Raw genomic sequence first — 19301 nt, 5'->3', positions numbered from 1 at the left:
TCTAGAGGGGGGGGTCCAACCTGGACAGGTCTCCAGTCTATCCCAGCTGTCATCGGTCTAGAGGCGGGGTCCACCCTGGACAGGTCTCCAGTCTATCCCAGCTGTCATCGGTCTAGAGGGGGGGTCCACCCTGGACAGGTCTCCAGTCTATCCCAGCTGTCATTGGTCTAGAGGGGGGTCCACCCTGGACAGGTCTCCAGTCTATCTCAGCTGCCATCGGTCTAGAGGGGGGGTCCACCCTGGACAGGTCTCCAGTCTATCTCAGCTGCCATCGGTCTAGAGGGGGGGTCCACCCTGGACAGGTCTCCAGTCTATCCCAGCTGTCATTGGTCTAGAGGGGGGGTCCACCCTGGACAGGTCTCCAGTCTATCACAGGGCTAACACAGAGAGACACTCACACCTACGGCCAATTTAGAATCACCAATGAACCTAACCAGCATGTCTTTGGACGGTGGGAGGAAGCTGGAGAACCTGGAGAGAACCCACGCAGACACAGGGAGAACATGCAGACTACACACAGAAAGGAACCAGTGGGCCTGGATTAGAACCCAGAACCTTCTGGTTGTGAGGAATGCACTTTGACTAAAAGTTAAAACAACTAAAGATAAAAACGACACGGCAAACATTTTTGCATGATGAAGAATAAATCAAGAATGGCCATCAACATTAGCACTGCACTGACCTTTGACCTCTGACCTGGGTCTAACCCCTCTATCCATGATGCTCTGTTCCTGTTACCACAGAGACGCAGATACCTGCAGATTTGCTCACGTGACCACGTGACCTGATGAACTAATCGCTCAGTGAGTGATCGGGTCAAAGAGGAGACGGACGAGTCTGGTTTTCTACTTCAGGTTCAGTTTTATTTGGTTTTTATTCGTCTCAACAGCAGAACAGAAATATTCAGAAAACCAACAGGTCCAGTTCAGACGTGTTGGTGGTTTGTTCAGGTTAGAAGCAGTTTAAAGCTCTGGGTGTTTTTATTTATGGCAACAGAGAAAAGACATCAGTCACATTAAAGCATCACTGTTCTCATTGGTTCTAGCGTCGACTTTCTAAACTACGTCTTAGTTTTAGTTTCTACAGCGAGCAGACGTCAAACAACTCGACAGCAGGAAGAGCCTCATCTACCTTCTAATCCTACAAACATTTTACGTCATTCAGCTACAGACAAAAAGGAAAAATAGAAAAAGATCCTCATTATTATTATTATTATTATTATAAAAAAAAAATCATTTTGGCAGCGACAGAAAAATAAGAACTAGAAGAAGAAAGTTCTAGAAAAGTCACGGCCAAAATTATCACAAAGGCAGCGACGGATGGATGGATGGTCTTTGACCCGGAGGACGACTCGAGGACCCAACAGGTTTCATTGTGACTTGTGGTTAATCTTTAGGTTTAATCTTTAGATTTAATCTTTAAATTTAATCTTTAGATTTAATCTTTAGGTTTAATCTTTAGGTTTAATCTTTAGATTTAATCTCAGCGTGGAGGTGGATGAATCGTCCTCAGAGTCGACACGTCTCATTCAACCAAACAAACTGAACTCACAGACTCTAAAACATCTCAGGACAAACTAGTGAATTATATCTCAGCTTTTGGTCGTTCCTGTCACTCATTTATTTGGTCATTTAAACTCATCCTGACACATATGAAAATAGAAATTCTTTTGGTTGTGTTTGTTCTTCAACTCCGGACCCGGAAGCAGAGTGAAAACAAACAGGAAGTGGTGGACAACTCTCTCTCTCTTTGGACAATGTTCAGCTTGTTTTAAAGTATTTTTGGCTGAAACTACAGAAAGCTGCTACGTGTGCTGTTCATCTACAGGAAGTCACTTTCAAACATTATTCATTAATTAAGACATCAGAGGTTTAACATGGCAGACAGGAAGTGACCATGTCGCCAAAATAAATGTCAAAACCTTCATTAAAACTCATTACTCGTTCATTTAAAGACAGAAAAGACAACGTCCCTCACTGAGACGTCCAGACTCGGCCTGATGACGGTTCAGTCCATCCAGCGTCTCCAGGAGCTTCAGGGTACAACATGTGCGCTCAATTGGGATGTACAAAGGAAATGTGCTTCTGCTTCTGCGTGGGCCACGTTTTAGTAGGAAATCCACACAAGTCTTTGTACATGAGGCCCCAGGACACCAGATCTGGTCCTAGATTTAGACTCTAGAGACCTGGGACCTGTAGAAGGTCTAAAGATCATTACATCAACGTTTGGGGTGGATGCTCAGATCAGGAGTCTGTTGGAAACCTGCTCCTCCAGGAGGTTTCACAGATTAAGATGTTTATGGACGCTTTAAGGATCCTCCTGAAGTCCTGGACTTGGACCAGGTTTATCCTAGTTAATGTAGAAACAGTTCTAGGTTTAAGGCTCCGAGATCAGGACGATAGACGGATCCATCTCAGTAGGACAAGGTTCAGACAAACATTCCAAAGGGTCAAAGGTCGACTCAGGTTCAAACAAGGCAGGAGGACGTTGAGGCTCCAGAGGAGCTTTTGGTTCAGAGGTAGTTCAGCTCAACCAGGATCAGGAGGCGACAAGCCTGAGGTAGATCTCTTTGGAGGGAGGAAGGGAGGGATGGAGGGCTGGAGAGATGGAGGGATGGAGGGGTAGAGGGATGGAGGGGAAGAGAGATGGAGGGATGGAGGGGTAGAGGGATGGAGGGGTAGAGGGATGGAGGGGTAGAGGGGTAGAGGGGTAGAGGGGTAGAGGGATGGAGGGGTAGAGGGGTAGAGGGATGGAGGGGTAGAGGGATGGAGGGGTAGAGGGATGGAGGGGTAGAGGGGTAGAGGGGTAGAGGGGTAGAGGGATGGAGGGGTAGAGGGGTAGAGGGGTAGAGGGGTAGAGGGAGGGATCGTGGGTAACAGTTGACTGTTCATTTCCTCTACTTTCTGAACTGAGGCAAACTCGATGAAATGAACAAACACTAAAAGCAGCAGCAGAAGAAGAAGAACCTCCACAGTCACCAGCTGACCAGAGACATCAACTCCCCATTTGGTTCTGGATCCTCTGGGACCATCAGTCCCACGGTGGACCCTCTTAGGACTTGGACTCTGGTCTCTGGTCAGACCGGTGAAAACTCGGCACTGTTGGTAATGAAACAGAACGACTGAACTCTTTTGGTTTCAACAGGAAACTACCAGACGAGGTCACATGGTCATGAGGTCATGTGACCTCAGGTTACGAATCAGAAGAAGCTTTGGTTTCTGTCTGAACACAAACATAAGGAACTGGTTCTGGTTCCTCAGACGTCTCCGGAGCTTCATCAATAATCAGTCATTCAATGAAGGCTGTAAAGAGGAAGAGGAGGAAGAGGAGGAAGAGGAGGACGATGAGGAAGAGGAGAAGGATGATGAAGAGGAGGAAGAGGAGAAGGAGGAAGAAGAGGAGGAGGGGCTGTTTTATCCGGTGCCTGGTTGGATGAGTGGAGTTGGTTCGACCATGACCATGACTGGAGGAGGGGCGGAGTCACATCTCTGTGGGTGGAGACAGGACGGTTAATGAGGGAGATGATAACGAGGTTAACGAGGTTAACAAGGTTAACGAGGTTACCTGACTCAGCTCCATGACCTCTGGTTGACCTTTATGACCTCGGACAGTATCCTGGGTGGGCGGAGCCTCCCAGCTGGATGACTTCCTGCAGAATAAACTGAACAGAGAGAGGATGAGGATGAGGATGATGAAGGTGATGATGATGATGATGGTGATGGTGATGGTGGTGATGAAGGTGATGAAGGTGATGATGATGATGATGATGATGGTGATGATGATGGTGATGATGAAGGTGATGAAGGTGTTACCTGCGTCTGTATCCCAGCAGGATGAAGAGGAAGCAGCAGAGGATACAGGCGAGGCCGCTGTGGAGGCCGACGAGTAGAGTCGACATCGAGGCATCTGACTGGTCACAGTTACAGCTCGGCCCAGCTGAGACAGACAGGTTAAAAAGGTCAGGGGTCATGGGTCAGGGGTCAGGGGTCAGGGGTCAGGGTCCTAGGGACTTACCTGCCGCAGCGTTTCCTCCCTCGGCCAGAGACACCAGGCGGCGGGTAGACGGACTGTCTCCGTTGCCGTTAAACGCCACCAGCTGGATCTCATAAACCGACGCCGGCTCTGAAGAAGAAGAAGAAGAAGAAGAAGATGCTGCGTTCAGGTCACGACAGAGAAACTGTAAATAACAGCGACATCAACAAGCTTTGAATCAAACATCAGGTCCACCAGGTGAACAGGTACTGACCCAGGTGGGAGAAGGTGTGGGTGTTGATGTGTCCTGGGAAGGTTTCCTGCCCATGTTCGTCTGGGTTTGAAACCCCACGGTACTCCAGTCTGAAGCCCTCCAGCCCCCCCGGTTTACTGGGCAGCTCCCAGTACACCTGCATGGCCGTCTGATTCAGCACCTTAGTGAAGAAACTGGGAGGACTGGGAACTGTGGGACACACAGAGTCATTCAGTGACCTTTGACCTTTAGTCTAAACGGAGATGTCCCTAATGTTTGAACTTTGTGGTGGCGCCCTCTGGTGCCAGACATCTATAAGTGAAGGATCGGGACCAACCTCCGCCCAGCGTGGTGGAGGTGATGGTGCTGGACTGCTGGCTGCCCCCCAGAGCAGAGTAGGCCTTCAGGTAGATGGAGTAGGTGGTGGCAGCTTCCAGGTTGTTGAACTCGTGTCTGAAGGTGGTTTTACTGACGGCCTCCTGCAGCTCTGCGCTGTCCGGCTCTGAGGAGGTTAGAGGTCAGAGGTCAGAGGTCAGATCATCTCTAGATTCTTAAATGAGTGAAGCTCCACTCTGGTCCTCCATCCAACCTGAGCTCCTCTCCTGGAGGAAGGAGGAGGTCAGGGTGGATGGAGGGCCTGGTCGCCCCTTACCCCCCAGCCGTCTGATGTGCAGGACGTATCCGATGATGGTCTGGCTGCCGTCCTCTGTCGGCTGGTCCCAGGTCAGCTGGAGGCTGCTGGAGCTGAGGGCTGAGGCCTGGAGCCCGGCGGGGGCCTCCGGGAGCTCGGGCCCCTGGCTGATGGAGAGGCGAGCGCTGGCCTGGTTGGTGCCGGCGCTGTTCTCGGCGATGCACTGGTAGATGGCCTCGTCCTCCGGGACGATCCTGGTGATGGCGAGCGTCCTGGGGGGAGAGAGAGGAGGCGTTCAGCGGTCGGAGCGTCGGCGGTAAAGTTTGCGCTAAATGTCTGAGCCGGTCTCACGTGTTCCCGTTGGTCAGCTTCACGTTGCCACCGGGACTCAGCAGTTTTCCGTTCTTCAGCCAGATGAGGTGCGGTTCAGGGACGCCAGAAGCCGTGCAGCTGAAGACGGCGCTGCCCCCTGGTGGTCTGGAGACGGACTGAGGCCACTGGACAAACTCTGGAGGAGCTGGAGTATGGGACACAGGTCCTTCACTTAATAAACTCCCAGCCAGATGTTTTAACTATAAACCGATATCCAACCTTGTTAATCAGTCATGTGACCATTTAAACAGGAACGGTCTGTTTGAAGAGTTTCAGGTTTTAGAGTTCATCATAGAACAGAAACAGCTCTGGTTAAAGTTACCAACCATCTCCTCATCTGATCAGATTACTCCAGTTTTAGCTTCTCTTCATTGGCTCCCTTTAAAATCTAGAATAGAATTTAAAATCCTCTTCCTTACATCCTCTCCTGTGGAACCAGCTCCCAGTTTGGGTTCGGGAGGCAGACACTCTCTCTATTTTTAAGGTCAGGCTTAAGACTTTCCTTTTTGATCAAGCTTATAGTTAGGGCTGGACTAAACCATCCCTTAGTTATGCTGCTATAGGCCTAGGCTGCTGGGGGACGATGCACCAAACACATGTCCTCCTTCTTTCTTCTCTCTCCTCTCTCACATCCTCCACTTTCTTTTCTCTGGCACAGAGCTCTTGCCCTCTAATTTCCTATATACTACTAGTCATGCACTTCTGCACTATTACAGTATAGCATGTTAACTGCTGTGTGTCCCCCGCCTCCTCCTCCTAACCCTAACCCCTAACCCTCCATCATATCTGAAAGACCTCATTGGACCAGATCATCTCAAAGTTCAGGTCCACTTGTGGTTCCTAGAGGTTCTAAAGTAGAATGGGAGGTGGAGCCTTCAGCTATCAGGACCCTCTCCAGTCTGGATTCAGGAGGCAGACCCCCTCAGGACTAAGACTTTGGTCTTTGATAGAGCTGATAGCTGTTTAAATAAAGTTTGATATTTATGAATAATCGCTGCAGTTTGAATCTGAAAAACACTTTATCTTTGACCCCTCCATCAGACACACAGGTGCTGTCTCCCTCCATCCGTCTCCATGGCAACATAGAGACTGCACACACACACACACACACACACACACACACACACACACACACACACACACGAGTCCCTGTCACCTCACACAACCTCCTGAAGCCCCTCCCCCTCCACTCTAAATGTAAAGAGGGGGTCAGAGGTCAGAGGTCAGGAGCTGAATAGGAGCTATTCATCACTATGGGGGGATTCTGTGGGGGATGTCTGTGGGGGGGGGGGGGGGGCATTAGCAGAGAAATAAAGTTAATTTGTGGAGAAACGACCTTTAGTGAGCTACAAGACGACAAAACACAAAGACACAAACGTAGATTATGTTTCCATCAATGTGATGAGACTCAGGTGTGGTTTACTTCCTGGTTTAGTTTAAATAAATCAGGTTTGAACGGTTAAAGAAGAACAAGATGAATGTTTAGGAACGGCCAAGTCAAAGTCCTGACCTTAATCCAATAGAAATGTTGTGGAAGGACCTGAAGCAAGCAGTTGATGTGAGGAAACCCACCAACATCTCAGAACTGAAGTGGTTCTGTTCTGAGGAATGGGCTAAAATTCCTCCAAGCTGCTGTAGACCACTGATCAGCAGTTACCAGAAACATTTAGTGACAAGGAGGTCACAGGGAGAACATGATATGTAATATTGGCTCACTTTAGTCTAATACACTGGTTCATTATTCTTTGTCGACTTTCAGGATGTTTTGAGTCATTTTATGAAGAAATCTAGAAAACCCTGAAGAACCTGCAACATGATAGCATCTCTGTAAATATATAAATAATATAAATGTGTCTCTGTGTGTTTATTTATATAAAATAATGAATGTGATGCTGTTTATGTTTGATCAGGAAACAGTTTAATGATGTCAGAGTCGTAACATTAGAAACTTTAGACCTGATCTCATCACGATGAAGATTAATTTAATTCTTTTATTTATCTAACGCTGACAGACGGAGCTTCTGTGGGAATAAAGTCCTCATTGTGAAGTGGGACTCTTCTCATGCTAATGCACATCATGCTAATGCTAATGAAGTCACTCACACTCCCTGAGAATGAGCCTGTCTGACCTCTGATCCCGGCTCCAGAACCCCCACCCTTTGTCTGAGCTGCAGCTGAGCAGAGAGGAAACAAACGCACCCACGATGAGTGTGTCCTCTGTCCTCTGTCCTCTGTCCCTTCCTGTCTTATAGTTTACTACTATTAGATCTGAACTTTATTCTTCATCTGATTCTCATCTTCATCAGTTTTAGAATCGATCATGAAAATAATAAAGAGCTCGTTCAGTTTAGTTTGAGTCTGTCGACATGAACATGAACATGAACATGAACATGAACATGAACATGAACACACCACAGCTGCTGTCGCCAGCACACACACACAGGTCAGAGGTCAAGAGTCCGACAACAAACTGAATTAAACTGGACAGTCAGCTGACAGACAGACACACACTCAACACGATGAGTTCAAGGTCAGAACGTCCAACCAGACGTCAGGAATCAGCTGATGGTTCTACTGCTCCTGTCTATGGTTGTGTATTTCTGTTGTGTCTCTGTGGTTGTGTATTTCTGTTGTGTCTCTGTGGTTGTGTATTTCTGTTGTGTCTCTGTGGTTGTGTCTCTGTGGTTGTGTATTTCTGTTGTGTCTCTGTGGTTGTGTATTTCTGTTGTGTCTCTGTGGTTGTGTCTCTGTGGTTGTGTCTCTGTGGTTGTGTATTTCTGTTGTGTCTCTGTGGTTGTGTCTCTGTGGTTGTGTCTCTGTGGTTGTGTATTTCTGTTGTGTCTCTGTGGTTGTGTCTCTGTGGTTGTGTATTTCTGTTGTGTCTCTGTGGTTGTGTCTCTGTGGTTGTGTATTTCTGTTGTGTCTCTGTGGTTGTGTCTCTGTGGTTGTGTCTCTGTGGTTGTGTATTTCTGTTGTGTCTCTGTGGTTGTGTATTTCTGTTGTGTCTCTGTGGTTGTGTCTCTGTGGTTGTGTCCGGTCTACCTTGGACCACGAGGCGTCCCAGCGCCGTCCTCCGGGCCCGGCTTCCGGGTCGGTTGGCTGAACAAACATAAACTCCTGAATGCTGCAGAGTCGCGTCAGAGATCATCAGGTTCCCAGTTCCCAGAACCTGGATCCCCTCCACCCCGATGGACCGGCCGTCTGACAGACACAGCATCAGGACCAGGGGTTAATACAGGTGATCAGGTGATCAGGTAAATATGTGGTGAGGGGCTCGTTACCGAGGCGACTCCAGGACACGATGGGGCGGGGGTTTCCCGTGGCGATGCATTCCAAGATGGCGGTCTGGTGGACGTTGATGGTCAGGTTCTGGGGCCCGGACAGGATGACGGGCTCCTGGTAGATCCTGGATCCTGCGACTGAACCACAAAACCTCAACATCAGAGTCCTGATGGTTTTTCTCCCTGAGTTTGGTCTTTAGGTTGGTACAGACTTTCTTTGCCCTCAGTTAGTTCTTACCGGTGACAGACAGCTGGGCCTCATGGCTGTAGCGAGTGTTGGCGATGTTTGACGCCATGCAGCGAAACAAGCCGCTGTCAGTCCGCCGGACGCCAGTGATCTGGAGCACGCCGTTGGGAAGTAGAGTGTACCTGAATGCAACACAACACCTTGAATACACCTTAAGGTCTGAGTAGGAAACCCAGGAGACAGTGAGACAGCGAGTCTCTACAAATGTAGAGCTACATGCTAAGAACATGCTAACTAGGACATGCTAATGAGACTTGACATACCTGGGGTCGCTGATGCTTAACGGTCGTCGGTCTTTCTGCCATGTGATGCTGGCCTCTGGAATCCCATTCACCTGACAGGTAAGTCTGGCCACGCCCCCTTCGTCCACAGCCACTGACTCTGGGTGAGACAGGAACTTAGGGAGGGCTGGGGGGGGGGTTGGGTACCAGTCAGTACATGTTAGTATGTTGTTATTTGTTTGTTGTTTAGTATGTTTAGCATATGTTTAGCGTATGTTGTAACTCACATGCTAGCTGCACGCGGGCCTTGCGGCTGATCAACATGCCGTAGCGGTTCTGGGCGGCGCAGTCGTATTCTCCAGCGTCTGACTCGTTGGACTCACGTCTCTTGGAGAAGTTCCTGATGAGCAGAGTTCCGTTCTCCAACACCTTCGACCGGATGCTGAGCGCCACCGGAACACTGTTTCGTCTCCAGGTGATGGAAATAGGCCCCTCCCCCTCCACCTGACAGTCCAGCATTAGAGGACGGTCCCTGACTGCGATGACATCACTGGGCTCCTTGAGGAACGCGAGCTCTGAGGCCCCGAGAACACCTGTCAGGAAACAGGTCCGTTAGAGTCCTGGTTCTGACCCAGGCCAACCCAGACTCGGCTCTAATGACCTTCAGACAGAGGACTGATCAGCTGATTGACTGACTGATTGATCGATGTTGTCAGGATCAATGATGGCCATCAACAACATGTGGTAGTACTCACTGACATGATGATGAAGATGATGATGAAGAACATAGATCAAACCAATGGTTGAACCTTCAGTCAGAACTCAGGGCTTAAACCACCAGAGTGAATGAGTACAGCGGCCCCTGCAGAGAGTGATGAAGATGAAGGTGGGTGATGAAGATGATACAAACCAGTGTGTTTGTGAATAAGCTGCAGGAGGAGGTCGGGGTGGATGGAGGATGAGCAGAGCCGTGAAAACTGATTTTAATCTGAAAGATTTAAAGGAAGAGAAATTTCAAAATAAGAGCCGAACAATCACGAACATCCTTTCACTTAATAAACTTGTTGAAAATTCAAGTTGCACTTGAACTCTGCCAAGGTTTGATTGACAGCTCTGTTGAAGCCCCCCTCCCCCGCTCTCATCCTCAATGAGTCTGCAAACAGACGAGGAGGAGGGTTGAGTTCAGTGACCTCTGACCTCTGAGCCTCAGAGCCTCAGGCAGCTGGAGGAGGGTTTCAGTCTCGTCTTTATTTTCAGATATTTATTGATGTTTATTAACGTTTATTTTTATTTGATAATAGTCCAGACGCTCTGAGATGAACCTCTGAACCTCTGTCTGATGAACGCTGCCGTTTCCTGACCACAGTGAATCAAACCTGATCTGTCTGGTTGGTCCCTGAATGCGTCGTCTCTCATCCGCCTCTTTCCAGCACTTTTCAACTTGAACTTGGTTGAGGTGACTTTCCCAGGCCCCCCCCCCCCCCCCGTCCCATCCCCACCCCTCCTCCCCCATTAGACCTCATATGTCAATGCCCCCCCCCAGCCCCCAGACCTCCTCAGCAGCAGGAGATATCTGCACTGCACCCCAAGAACCATGACCCGTCCTCCCCCATCTCCTAACAACAATACAGACAACAGAGGAGAACCAGACACAACAGCGCCCCAAATCCCCACAAACACTGAGACCAGCGAACACAACAAACAGCTGCTGATGAACGTCCATCACGACGCTCTTTGTTCAACTTTACTGTCATCCTCAGTGTGCTCAGTGTCCTCAGTGTCCTCAGTGTCCAGCAGAATCAGAACCGAGGCTGGAGTCAGACAGAGTCTCACATCTAGATCCGTCATGAACTGGAGCTGCTTGTGTCTTTAACGTCCTCCAGCTTCGTCTGATCTAAACCACATGGAATCAAACTAAACCCAGTTTATCTCCTACAACTGAACCATCACCAACCGAACTAATTTTAAAACAACAGTCTGGACCGGACCGGTTCTAATCCACCCATCAGGACCAGAACCAGAGCTCTGTCGTCTCTGTCACCTGGGCCGAGGCCCGGTCATCCCTGGACTTGGTCGGGCCCAGACGTCCAACATACCGTCAGAATTTCCTTCAAGAAAATTTTAAACCTGAAGTTTCACAAATCAGTTGAGAGAAACTCAACGTCCACATGAGAAGACGTCTGAGATCTATTCAGCATCACCTGGACTTTTTTGGTTCATTATAAAACCACCAGGTCCAGGTGAGTATGAGGTCATCACCAGACTCTAGTCATGTGACCTTCAGGTGATAAAAACCTAAACTCTCCACCATCATTTAGAGCTGAAACGTCTTCTAGAAACACAACAAGTCCTGATGAGTTTGTCTCAGTTTTATTTATTCACGTCAACTGGAGAAGAGGAGGACAGAGGATGGAGGATGGAGGACAAAGGACACAGGACACAGGACACAGGACGGAGGACACAGGACGGAGGACACAGGACACAGGACACAGGACGGAGGACGGAGGACAGAGGAGGACGTTGGTCCCATCAGCTGATATTTTGATGTGAACTCGATTTCAGATTCAGGATTAAATCCTTCACCTCCCATCTGTGTCCTCATCACAGACAGAGGGAGGAGGAGGAGGTGGAGGGGTATTGAAACTCAGGAGCAGACACCCCCCCCCCCATCTTCCTCCCCCACTTTGACCTCTAAATCCCTAAAGGTCATGAGAGTCTCTCTCTCTGTGGTGATGTTGCACGCCCAACTCTGACCGTGAACTTCATGGTTTCATGTAGAGACAATGAATCCCCCCATACAGACCCCCCCCCAGACCCCACCATACAGACCCCCTCCATGAACCTTGAGAACCAGACCCAGGTCCTCATCTCCATCTGTCCTGCATCTGATCAGCTGATGAGTCACTTCCTGTTTATTTACATCCAGGTGTCTTCAGGTTTCTCTACTTCCTGTCAGGAGGACGTTTCAGGTCTTGAGACACTTTGTAGAAATAAATGAAACAAGGAGCTCAGGGTGAACTTTCCCCTGACTGATGACTGACAGGAGCAGGAGCAGGAGCAGGAGCAGGAGCAGGAGCCTGCAGCTCAGCATCAGTCAATAAAAGAGTTTCACTGAGAACCAACCTTCATCATCACCGTCATCATCATCGTCACAAACAGACTGTTAACAAATAAACAAATAAGCAAGCAGAGAGTGGAGGGACACGATGGAAGGAATACAAGAGAAGAAGAGGAGGACTGATAGAAGAGGAGAGAAGAAGAGGATGAAATGAAGAAATGAAATAATATGAGAAGAAGAAGAAGAGATGATAAAGCATCCAGAGTCCTGGTTGGTGACTTTAAATCTGTTAAAGAGGAATCAGACCTGAGCAGGAGACCATCATCATCATCATCACCATCATCATCTTCATCCAGCTCCACGTCTTCTTCATGTTCAGATTAAATCCAGATCATCAGACTCTCAGACATCAGCAGCTCCAAATAAAAATAAAAACACAAATCAATCTTCTTCTTCTTCTTCTTCTTCTTCTTCTTCTTCTCTGAAAGCTGCTCAGCCTCCAGGAGTCTGACTCCAACTGACCCGCACCCACAGCCCAGAGGGGCGGAGTCTGTCCTGGGGGGGTGGCACCAGAGGAGGAGGAGGAGAGAGAGTGAGGGGATGAATGGGGGGGGGGGGGTCACACCTGAGGTCAGTGTGAAGAGAGAGAGAGAGAGAGAGAGAGAGAGAGAGAGAGAGAGAGAGAGAGAGAGAGAGAGTAAATGATCTGAGAGCAGGAGAAGCTCTCAGTATTAAAAGTATTAAAACCATCATTATTATAATAATTATTATTACTGGTCCAAGGAAACGAAGCTGCAGGATCTCTATTGATTTTGTTGCGATTTTTATTTTTATTTTTCTTATTCTTATTGTTGTTATAATAATAATGATTAATCTCATTCTGCGTAGCTAAAGTGTCTGCTCAGGACAAACTGCAGGGTGAACGGCATCAAACCTGGTAACTTGGTAGAAGTCCTATCATGTCACTTTGCCAAGGTGTCGATACACACGCCTGCAGCTAGGTGGCGCTATAATAAGCCAATTTACATTTTGCCTCATATCTTGAGAACCCTGTGACCGAGAAACAAAATTCTTTCTCCCTTCCTTATATAGCTCTGGCTGAATCCGGGCTGTAGGGGGCGCTACAACAACTACATGTTCATATCTCACAAACCACCACAGTCACCTGCTTGAAATTTGACAATAATAATCTGTGGATGATCCTTACAAGCCCACCAAGTTTGGTGCAAAACGGCGTATAGGGGCCGCTACTGGTGACTCATGTCTCTGCGTCCTGCTCGTGGACGACTTGTCCCGGCATGGACCCCTTCATGATCGTCTAGTTCTACTTGAAACTTTTCATTTATTTCATGACATTTACATTTGAAGACGTCTTTCTTTCTGTTCTTTCTACTCCCAGAGATCAGGTTCAGATCTGACCAGAAACCATTTACCCAAACCAGACATTTATTGTATAAAAGTAAGAAAAAGAAAACTAATATAATTACACATTCAATAAAAATAATGAACAGAATCAGAGTAAATACTGGAACAAACTACAACCTCCCACAGTACCACGCAACCCAACTTCTGTTCCTCCACAGTGACTCTGATCACAGACACCAGCGACTCCACTGCATCCCAATATAACACTATATAATATAATACTATAATAATAATAGACAATTAAGTTGGAAACTTCTTATAAAACTTAAAGTAGACAGCCTTTGCTTTGATTACTGCTTTACACACTCTTGACTTTCTCTGGATGAGCTTCATGAGGTCGTCACCTGAGATGGTTTTCCAACAGTCTTGAAGGAGTTCCCAGAGATGCTCAGCACTTGTTGGACCTTTGTCTTCACTCTGAGGTCCATCTCATCTCAAACCATCTGGACTGGGTTTAGGTCAGGTGACTGTGGAGGCCAGGTCACCTGGTGCAGCACTTTGAGGATATGAATCATATATAGAGTTATTTCACACGTTATTGTTTACTACATAATTCCATATGTGTTTATTCATATAGTTTTATTTATAGTTTTGATGCCTTCAGTGAGAATCTACGTAAATAATCATGAAAATAAAGAAAAAGCATTAAATGAGAGGGTGTGTCCAAACTTTTGACTGGTACCACACACAGTCAAAAGTTTGGACACACCCTCATATATATACATATATATGTATATATGTATATATATACATATATATGTATATATATGTATATATATACATATATACATATATATATACATATATATGTATATATATATGTATATATGTATATACATATATATGTATGTATATATGTATATATGTACATATATACATATGTATATATGTATATATATACATATATACATATATATATACATATATATGTATATATATATATACATATATATATACATATATATGTATATATATATACATATATACATATATATGTATATATATGTATATATATGTATATATGTATATATGTACCTAACTAGAAAGATGAGAGACAGATGGAGGACATGAGAGGACATACTGGATTTTTGCTGGAATCTGATCTGAAGCTGCTCATCAACCCTCCAACCTGCAGGGGCTCAACCAGACACCACCGAAGAAGAAGAAGAAGAAGAAGAAGCAGAAGAAGAAGCAGCCGTTATGGCGCGGAGCTGATGTAAACAGAGACATTTAGAGTCAGGATGATCTGATTAAAAGAGTCCGTTCAGCCGCCGGACAGAGGATGAGACACAGCGGAGGACAAGAGCAGCGACACGACGGTTCATCCCCGGAAACAGAGACTCACTGAAGGTTAGAGGCAGCGGCCAGACATGCTAACAGTGCTGCTAAGTGCTGCTAATGGCGCTGCTAACGGAGCTAACAGCGGCTAACCGCGGCTAACAGCAGCTAACAGCGGCTAACAGCGGCTAACAGCGGCTAACCGCGGCTAACAGCAGCTCACAGCGGCTAACAGCGGCTAACAGCAGCTCACAGCGGCTAACAGCGGCTAACAGCGGCTAACAGCAGCGCGTGAACCAGAGAACTTAGTTTGTAATAGTTAAAGTAAAACCTCAGATTCCTCCAGAGGATCATTCCTGTCCTGAGTCCTGTCCGAGGAACCGAACCAGCGACCTCCTGGTCTATAAACTGACCCAGTAAACACCAGAGCAGAAGAAATTCTGATGATTGATCCCGGTCTGTTTGTTGTGTTGATCCAGATCGTCCGGTCCGGTCCGGTCCAGCAGGGTCGGTGTGTTATTGGTCCGTGATGGCGGCTCGGGGGCGAAGTCGGAGGACGATGAGTTTCAGTGTAGATTCAGTCTCAGTCGCCAGAGGAGACGGTCTCCCCCCAACCATGCAGCAGCCCACACCTGTGTTCCCTGTGAGACGCTACACACATGTTATACACACGCTACACACGTTACACGCATGTTACATGCATGTTACACACATGTTACACATGTTACACACGTGTTACACACACGCTACACACGTTACACGCATGTTACACGCATGTTACACACATGTTACACACGTGTTACACACGTGTTACACACACGCTACACACGTTACACGCATGTTACACGCATGTTACACACATGTTACACATGTTACACACGTGTTACACGCGTGTTACACACATGTTACACATGTTACACACGTTACACGCGTGTTACACACACATTACACGCATGTTACACATGTTACACACGTGTTACACGCGTGTTACACACATGTTACACACGTTACACGCGTGTTACACACATGTTACACGCGTGTTACACACATGTTACGTTACACGCATGTTACATGTTACACAAGTGTTACACACACGTTACACACGTTACACGCGTGTTACACACGTTACACACACGTTACACACACGTTACAGGCGTGTTACACACATGTTACACACACGTTACACACATGTTACACACATGTTACACGCGTGTTACACACGTTACACACACGTTGCACGCATGTTACACACACGTTACACGCGTGTTACACACACACGTTACGCACGTTACACGCGTGTTACACACACGTTACACGCGTGTTACACACACACACGTTACGCACGTTACACGCGTGTTACACACACATTACACACCTGTTACACACACGTTACACACATGTTACACACACGTAACACGCGTGTTACACACACGTTACACACATGTCACACACATGTTACACACATGTTACAAACACGTTACACACACGTTACACCCATGTTACACACACGTTACACACGCGTTACACACACGTCACACACGTTACACACGTGTTACACACACGTGTTACACACGCGTTACAAACACGTTACACACACGTTACACCCATGTTACACACATGTTACACACGTGTTACACGCATGTTACACACAACGTGACTCACAGCAGTGCACTGTGGGAGCTGTAGTTGATGTCCCGTTGTTGTCCAGGTGATGGAGCAGAAGCCCCTCCCCCTGACAGGTGGGGAGGAGGCGGAGTATCTTTTGGCACTGAAGCAGGACTTCAGAGGAGCCATGAGGAGTCTGCCCTGCTTCATCCAACCAGCAGCTCCACACAGAGGTCAGAGGTCAACACACACTGATCAATGGCTGACAGGGTCACATGACATCCATCAGCTGGTCCATCAGCTGGTCCATCAGCTGGTCCATCAGCTGGTCCATCAGCTGGTGCTGCTGTGGTCTTATTGTGAAGGTCTCTGTTGCTTCCTGTCCAGATGTGGAGCGTTACTCTGATAAATATCACGTCAGTGAGCAGACGGACCGACTGCTGGGCTGGAGCGCAGGTGAGACTCATCAATACCGTCACTACTTCCTGCTCTGGAGGCCTGTAACCACGGCAACCGGACACTAAGGCGGCTACGACTGAGGACAACAGAGTCAGCGTCAACGTCCTCAGTCTGACAGCCAACTGTCTCTGTGTAGTAGTAGTAGTATCAGTAGTAGTATCAACAGTAGTAGTAGTAGTAGTAATAGTATTAGTAGTAGTATCTGTAGTAGTAGTATCAGTAGTACTATCAGTATTGATACTGTGTTTGTTCTGGTTCAGACTGGAAGAGATTCCCTAAAGAGCTGAGAGTCTACGTCAGGAAACCTGCCAGAGACGGTTAGTACACTCTACGGTACTCTGATTACTGTTAGTACACTCTACAGTACTCTGATTACTGTTAGTACACTCTACGGTACTCTGATTACTACTCTACGGTACTCTGATTACTGTTAGTACACTCTACGGTACTCTGATTACTGTTAGTACACTCTACAGTACTCTGATTACTGTTAGTACACTCTACAGTACTCTGATTACTGTTAGTACACTCTACGGTACTCTGATTACTGTTAGTACACTCTACAGTACTCTGATTACTGTTAGTACACTCTGTTGTGTTTTCAGACACATGAAATACAGTGATGCTAGAACACTGCGAGTTATGGCCAGTGGGTGGCGCTGTGTGCATGAGAGTGGATGTTGAGACTGAGTAGGAAGCGAGAAGAAGTGTGCAATGCGATGTTAGCAAGGATACTGATGGATGTACCCCGCCACTGAGAGTTCAGTAAAAGTTCTTAACTGTGAGCCTGACTCTTTTTATTGACTCACCTACACCACACACTCTACGGTACCCTGATTACTCTTAGTACACTCTACAGTACTCTTAGTACACTCTACGGTACCCTGATTACTCTTAGTACACTCTACAGTACTCTTAGTACACTCTACGGTACCCTGATTACTCTTAGTACACTCTACAGTACTCTTAGTACACTCTACGGTACCCTGATTACTCTTAGTACACTCTACGGTACCCTGATTACTCTTAGTACACTCTACAGTACCCTGATTACTGTGAGAGGCTGCTGCTGATGGACAGCTGGTCTCTTCCTGTGTCTCCAGGTGCGTCCATCAGTCGATCAGACAAAACTCAGTCGAGTCAGAAGAAGAAGAAGAAGAAAGTCAGAGAGAAACAGGAAGTGGTTTTCAAGCTGGAGGTGAGTCTGAAGATCAACTGTTACTGAACCTTAGCTGATCTGTCCACCTTAACTCCTCCTGTCCACCTTAACTGAGTCAGCCTGTGGAGAAGAAGGAGCAGAGCTCTGAGGGGGAGGAGGAGGAGGAAGAGGAGGAGGGAGAGGAGAAGAAGAAGCCAGAGGAGGAGGAGGTGGAGGAAGAGGAGGAGTATGATGAGGAAGAGTTTGAGGAGGTGAGATCAATCCACTTCCTGTGACTGCTTCAAAATAAAAGCATTTATTCCACTGACGTGTTCTTATTGTGAAGCTGACGCTGAAGTTTTTAACTTTTTAAATGAATCTAGATTATAGATTATTAATCTAGATTATTAATCTAGGTCACTGATTGGTTGTGTCTGTGTGCAGGAGACCGACTACATCATGTCCTACTTTGATAACGGAGAAGACTTTGGAGGAGACAGCGACGACAACATGGACGAAGCTATTTACTGAGACACCAGCGCTGATGATTGATTATTGATCAGGTCTAGTTGGTCGACTGTTCAATGAGTTTTTGAATGTTTTTATCTTTTGTATAAACTTTAGTGTTGGTTGTGACTGAATAAACATCTTCAGGTTGTTGCCTGAGTTACTGTTGATCACAGACGTCTCTGCTGTACCGTGACTCTTTAATCATGTGGACTGATCATGTGACCATAACAACATGGACGCCTCCTAGAAGACAGGTGAGGAGCCCAGAGGGTCATTGGTTCTTCACTGAAGATGAAGCCCATACTACTGTGACATGTCAGTCCTGAAATACAACTAAAGTACTACTGCAACAAAGACATGCTAATGCTAACGCTAGCAGAGGAACGGTCCAAATCCTCTGGACAGCAGTCAGTTAACAACTTGACCAAACGTCCTGTGGTAACAGAGAGAAGGAGGCTGCACATCAACTATCTGATAAAGTTATTAGACCTTTAGCTGCTACACTATCCCATCTAACAACACGCTGTGGAGTACTATTAAATGCTACTGATGGTGCTGAGGTGCTGCCTGTTTTTATACAGGCTATACATATCTGCAGCTCACAGTATGTAGCACATGAGCTGTCTGTTCTCAGCAGATGATTCAGGTCAACAATAGAGATTTATTACTTTCTACTGTGACCTCATCAGAGACTAGTCCGTGTCCGCTGGACTTTAATCACATAACAGAACTTAAAAACATCTGATCAGTGTTAATCCAGACCAGACCTGAACCAGGACCAGAATTAAACTGGACCCAAGCAGCGTGTGTGACCTTTACCCTGCTTTCTGCCTGCAGGCGCTGACTCAGAG

The 19301-nt window shown here is 47.0% G+C and overlaps 2 protein-coding genes across 2 annotated transcripts; one reads left to right on the top strand and one right to left on the bottom strand.

Moving 5' to 3' along the window:
• Positions 1 to 3251: 3251 nt before the first annotated feature.
• LOC311497086 (immunoglobulin superfamily DCC subclass member 3) lies at positions 3252 to 12408 on the bottom strand (the record flags this gene model as incomplete). The annotated part of the gene is made up of 14 exons (XM_084557214.1): positions 3252 to 3488; positions 3565 to 3661; positions 3813 to 3936; positions 4015 to 4122; positions 4247 to 4435; positions 4563 to 4727; positions 4878 to 5128; positions 5208 to 5373; positions 8271 to 8429; positions 8510 to 8647; positions 8748 to 8878; positions 9020 to 9164; positions 9265 to 9570; positions 12342 to 12408. The coding sequence occupies 14 exons, from the start codon at positions 12406 to 12408 to the stop codon at positions 3414 to 3416; spliced, it is 2121 nt and encodes a 706-aa protein (XP_084413340.1). The 3' UTR covers positions 3252 to 3413.
• Positions 12409 to 14633: 2225 nt separating this feature from the next.
• polr3glb (RNA polymerase III subunit GL b) lies at positions 14634 to 18620 on the top strand. The gene is made up of 8 exons (XM_084557240.1): positions 14634 to 14810; positions 15218 to 15381; positions 16447 to 16576; positions 16731 to 16799; positions 17063 to 17119; positions 17906 to 18000; positions 18081 to 18212; positions 18385 to 18620. The coding sequence occupies exons 2-8, from the start codon at positions 15268 to 15270 to the stop codon at positions 18469 to 18471; spliced, it is 684 nt and encodes a 227-aa protein (XP_084413366.1). The 5' UTR covers positions 14634 to 14810; positions 15218 to 15267; the 3' UTR covers positions 18472 to 18620.
• Positions 18621 to 19301: the final 681 nt, after the last annotated feature.

The sequence above is a fragment of the Chelon labrosus genome (genome assembly GCF_963514085.1).
Source record: "Chelon labrosus genome assembly, chromosome: 12".
Lineage (NCBI taxonomy): Eukaryota > Metazoa > Chordata > Actinopteri > Mugiliformes > Mugilidae > Chelon > Chelon labrosus.
This window is presented reverse-complemented; position numbering and strand designations above follow the sequence as displayed.

What these genes read in the sequence shown, in the direction of transcription:
- polr3glb (XM_084557240.1), top strand. Translation starts at nt 15,268, where the DNA reads ATGGCGGCTCGGGGGCGAAGTCGGAGGACGATGAGTTTCAGTGTAGAT. An exon ending in AGCCCACACCTGTGTTCCCT is followed by an intron (nt 15,382 to 16,446) that starts GTGAGACGCTAC and finishes GTTGTTGTCCAG; the next exon opens with GTGATGGAGCAGAAGCCCCT. An exon ending in AAGTGGTTTTCAAGCTGGAG is followed by an intron (nt 18,001 to 18,080) that starts GTGAGTCTGAAG and finishes TAACTGAGTCAG; the next exon opens with CCTGTGGAGAAGAAGGAGCA.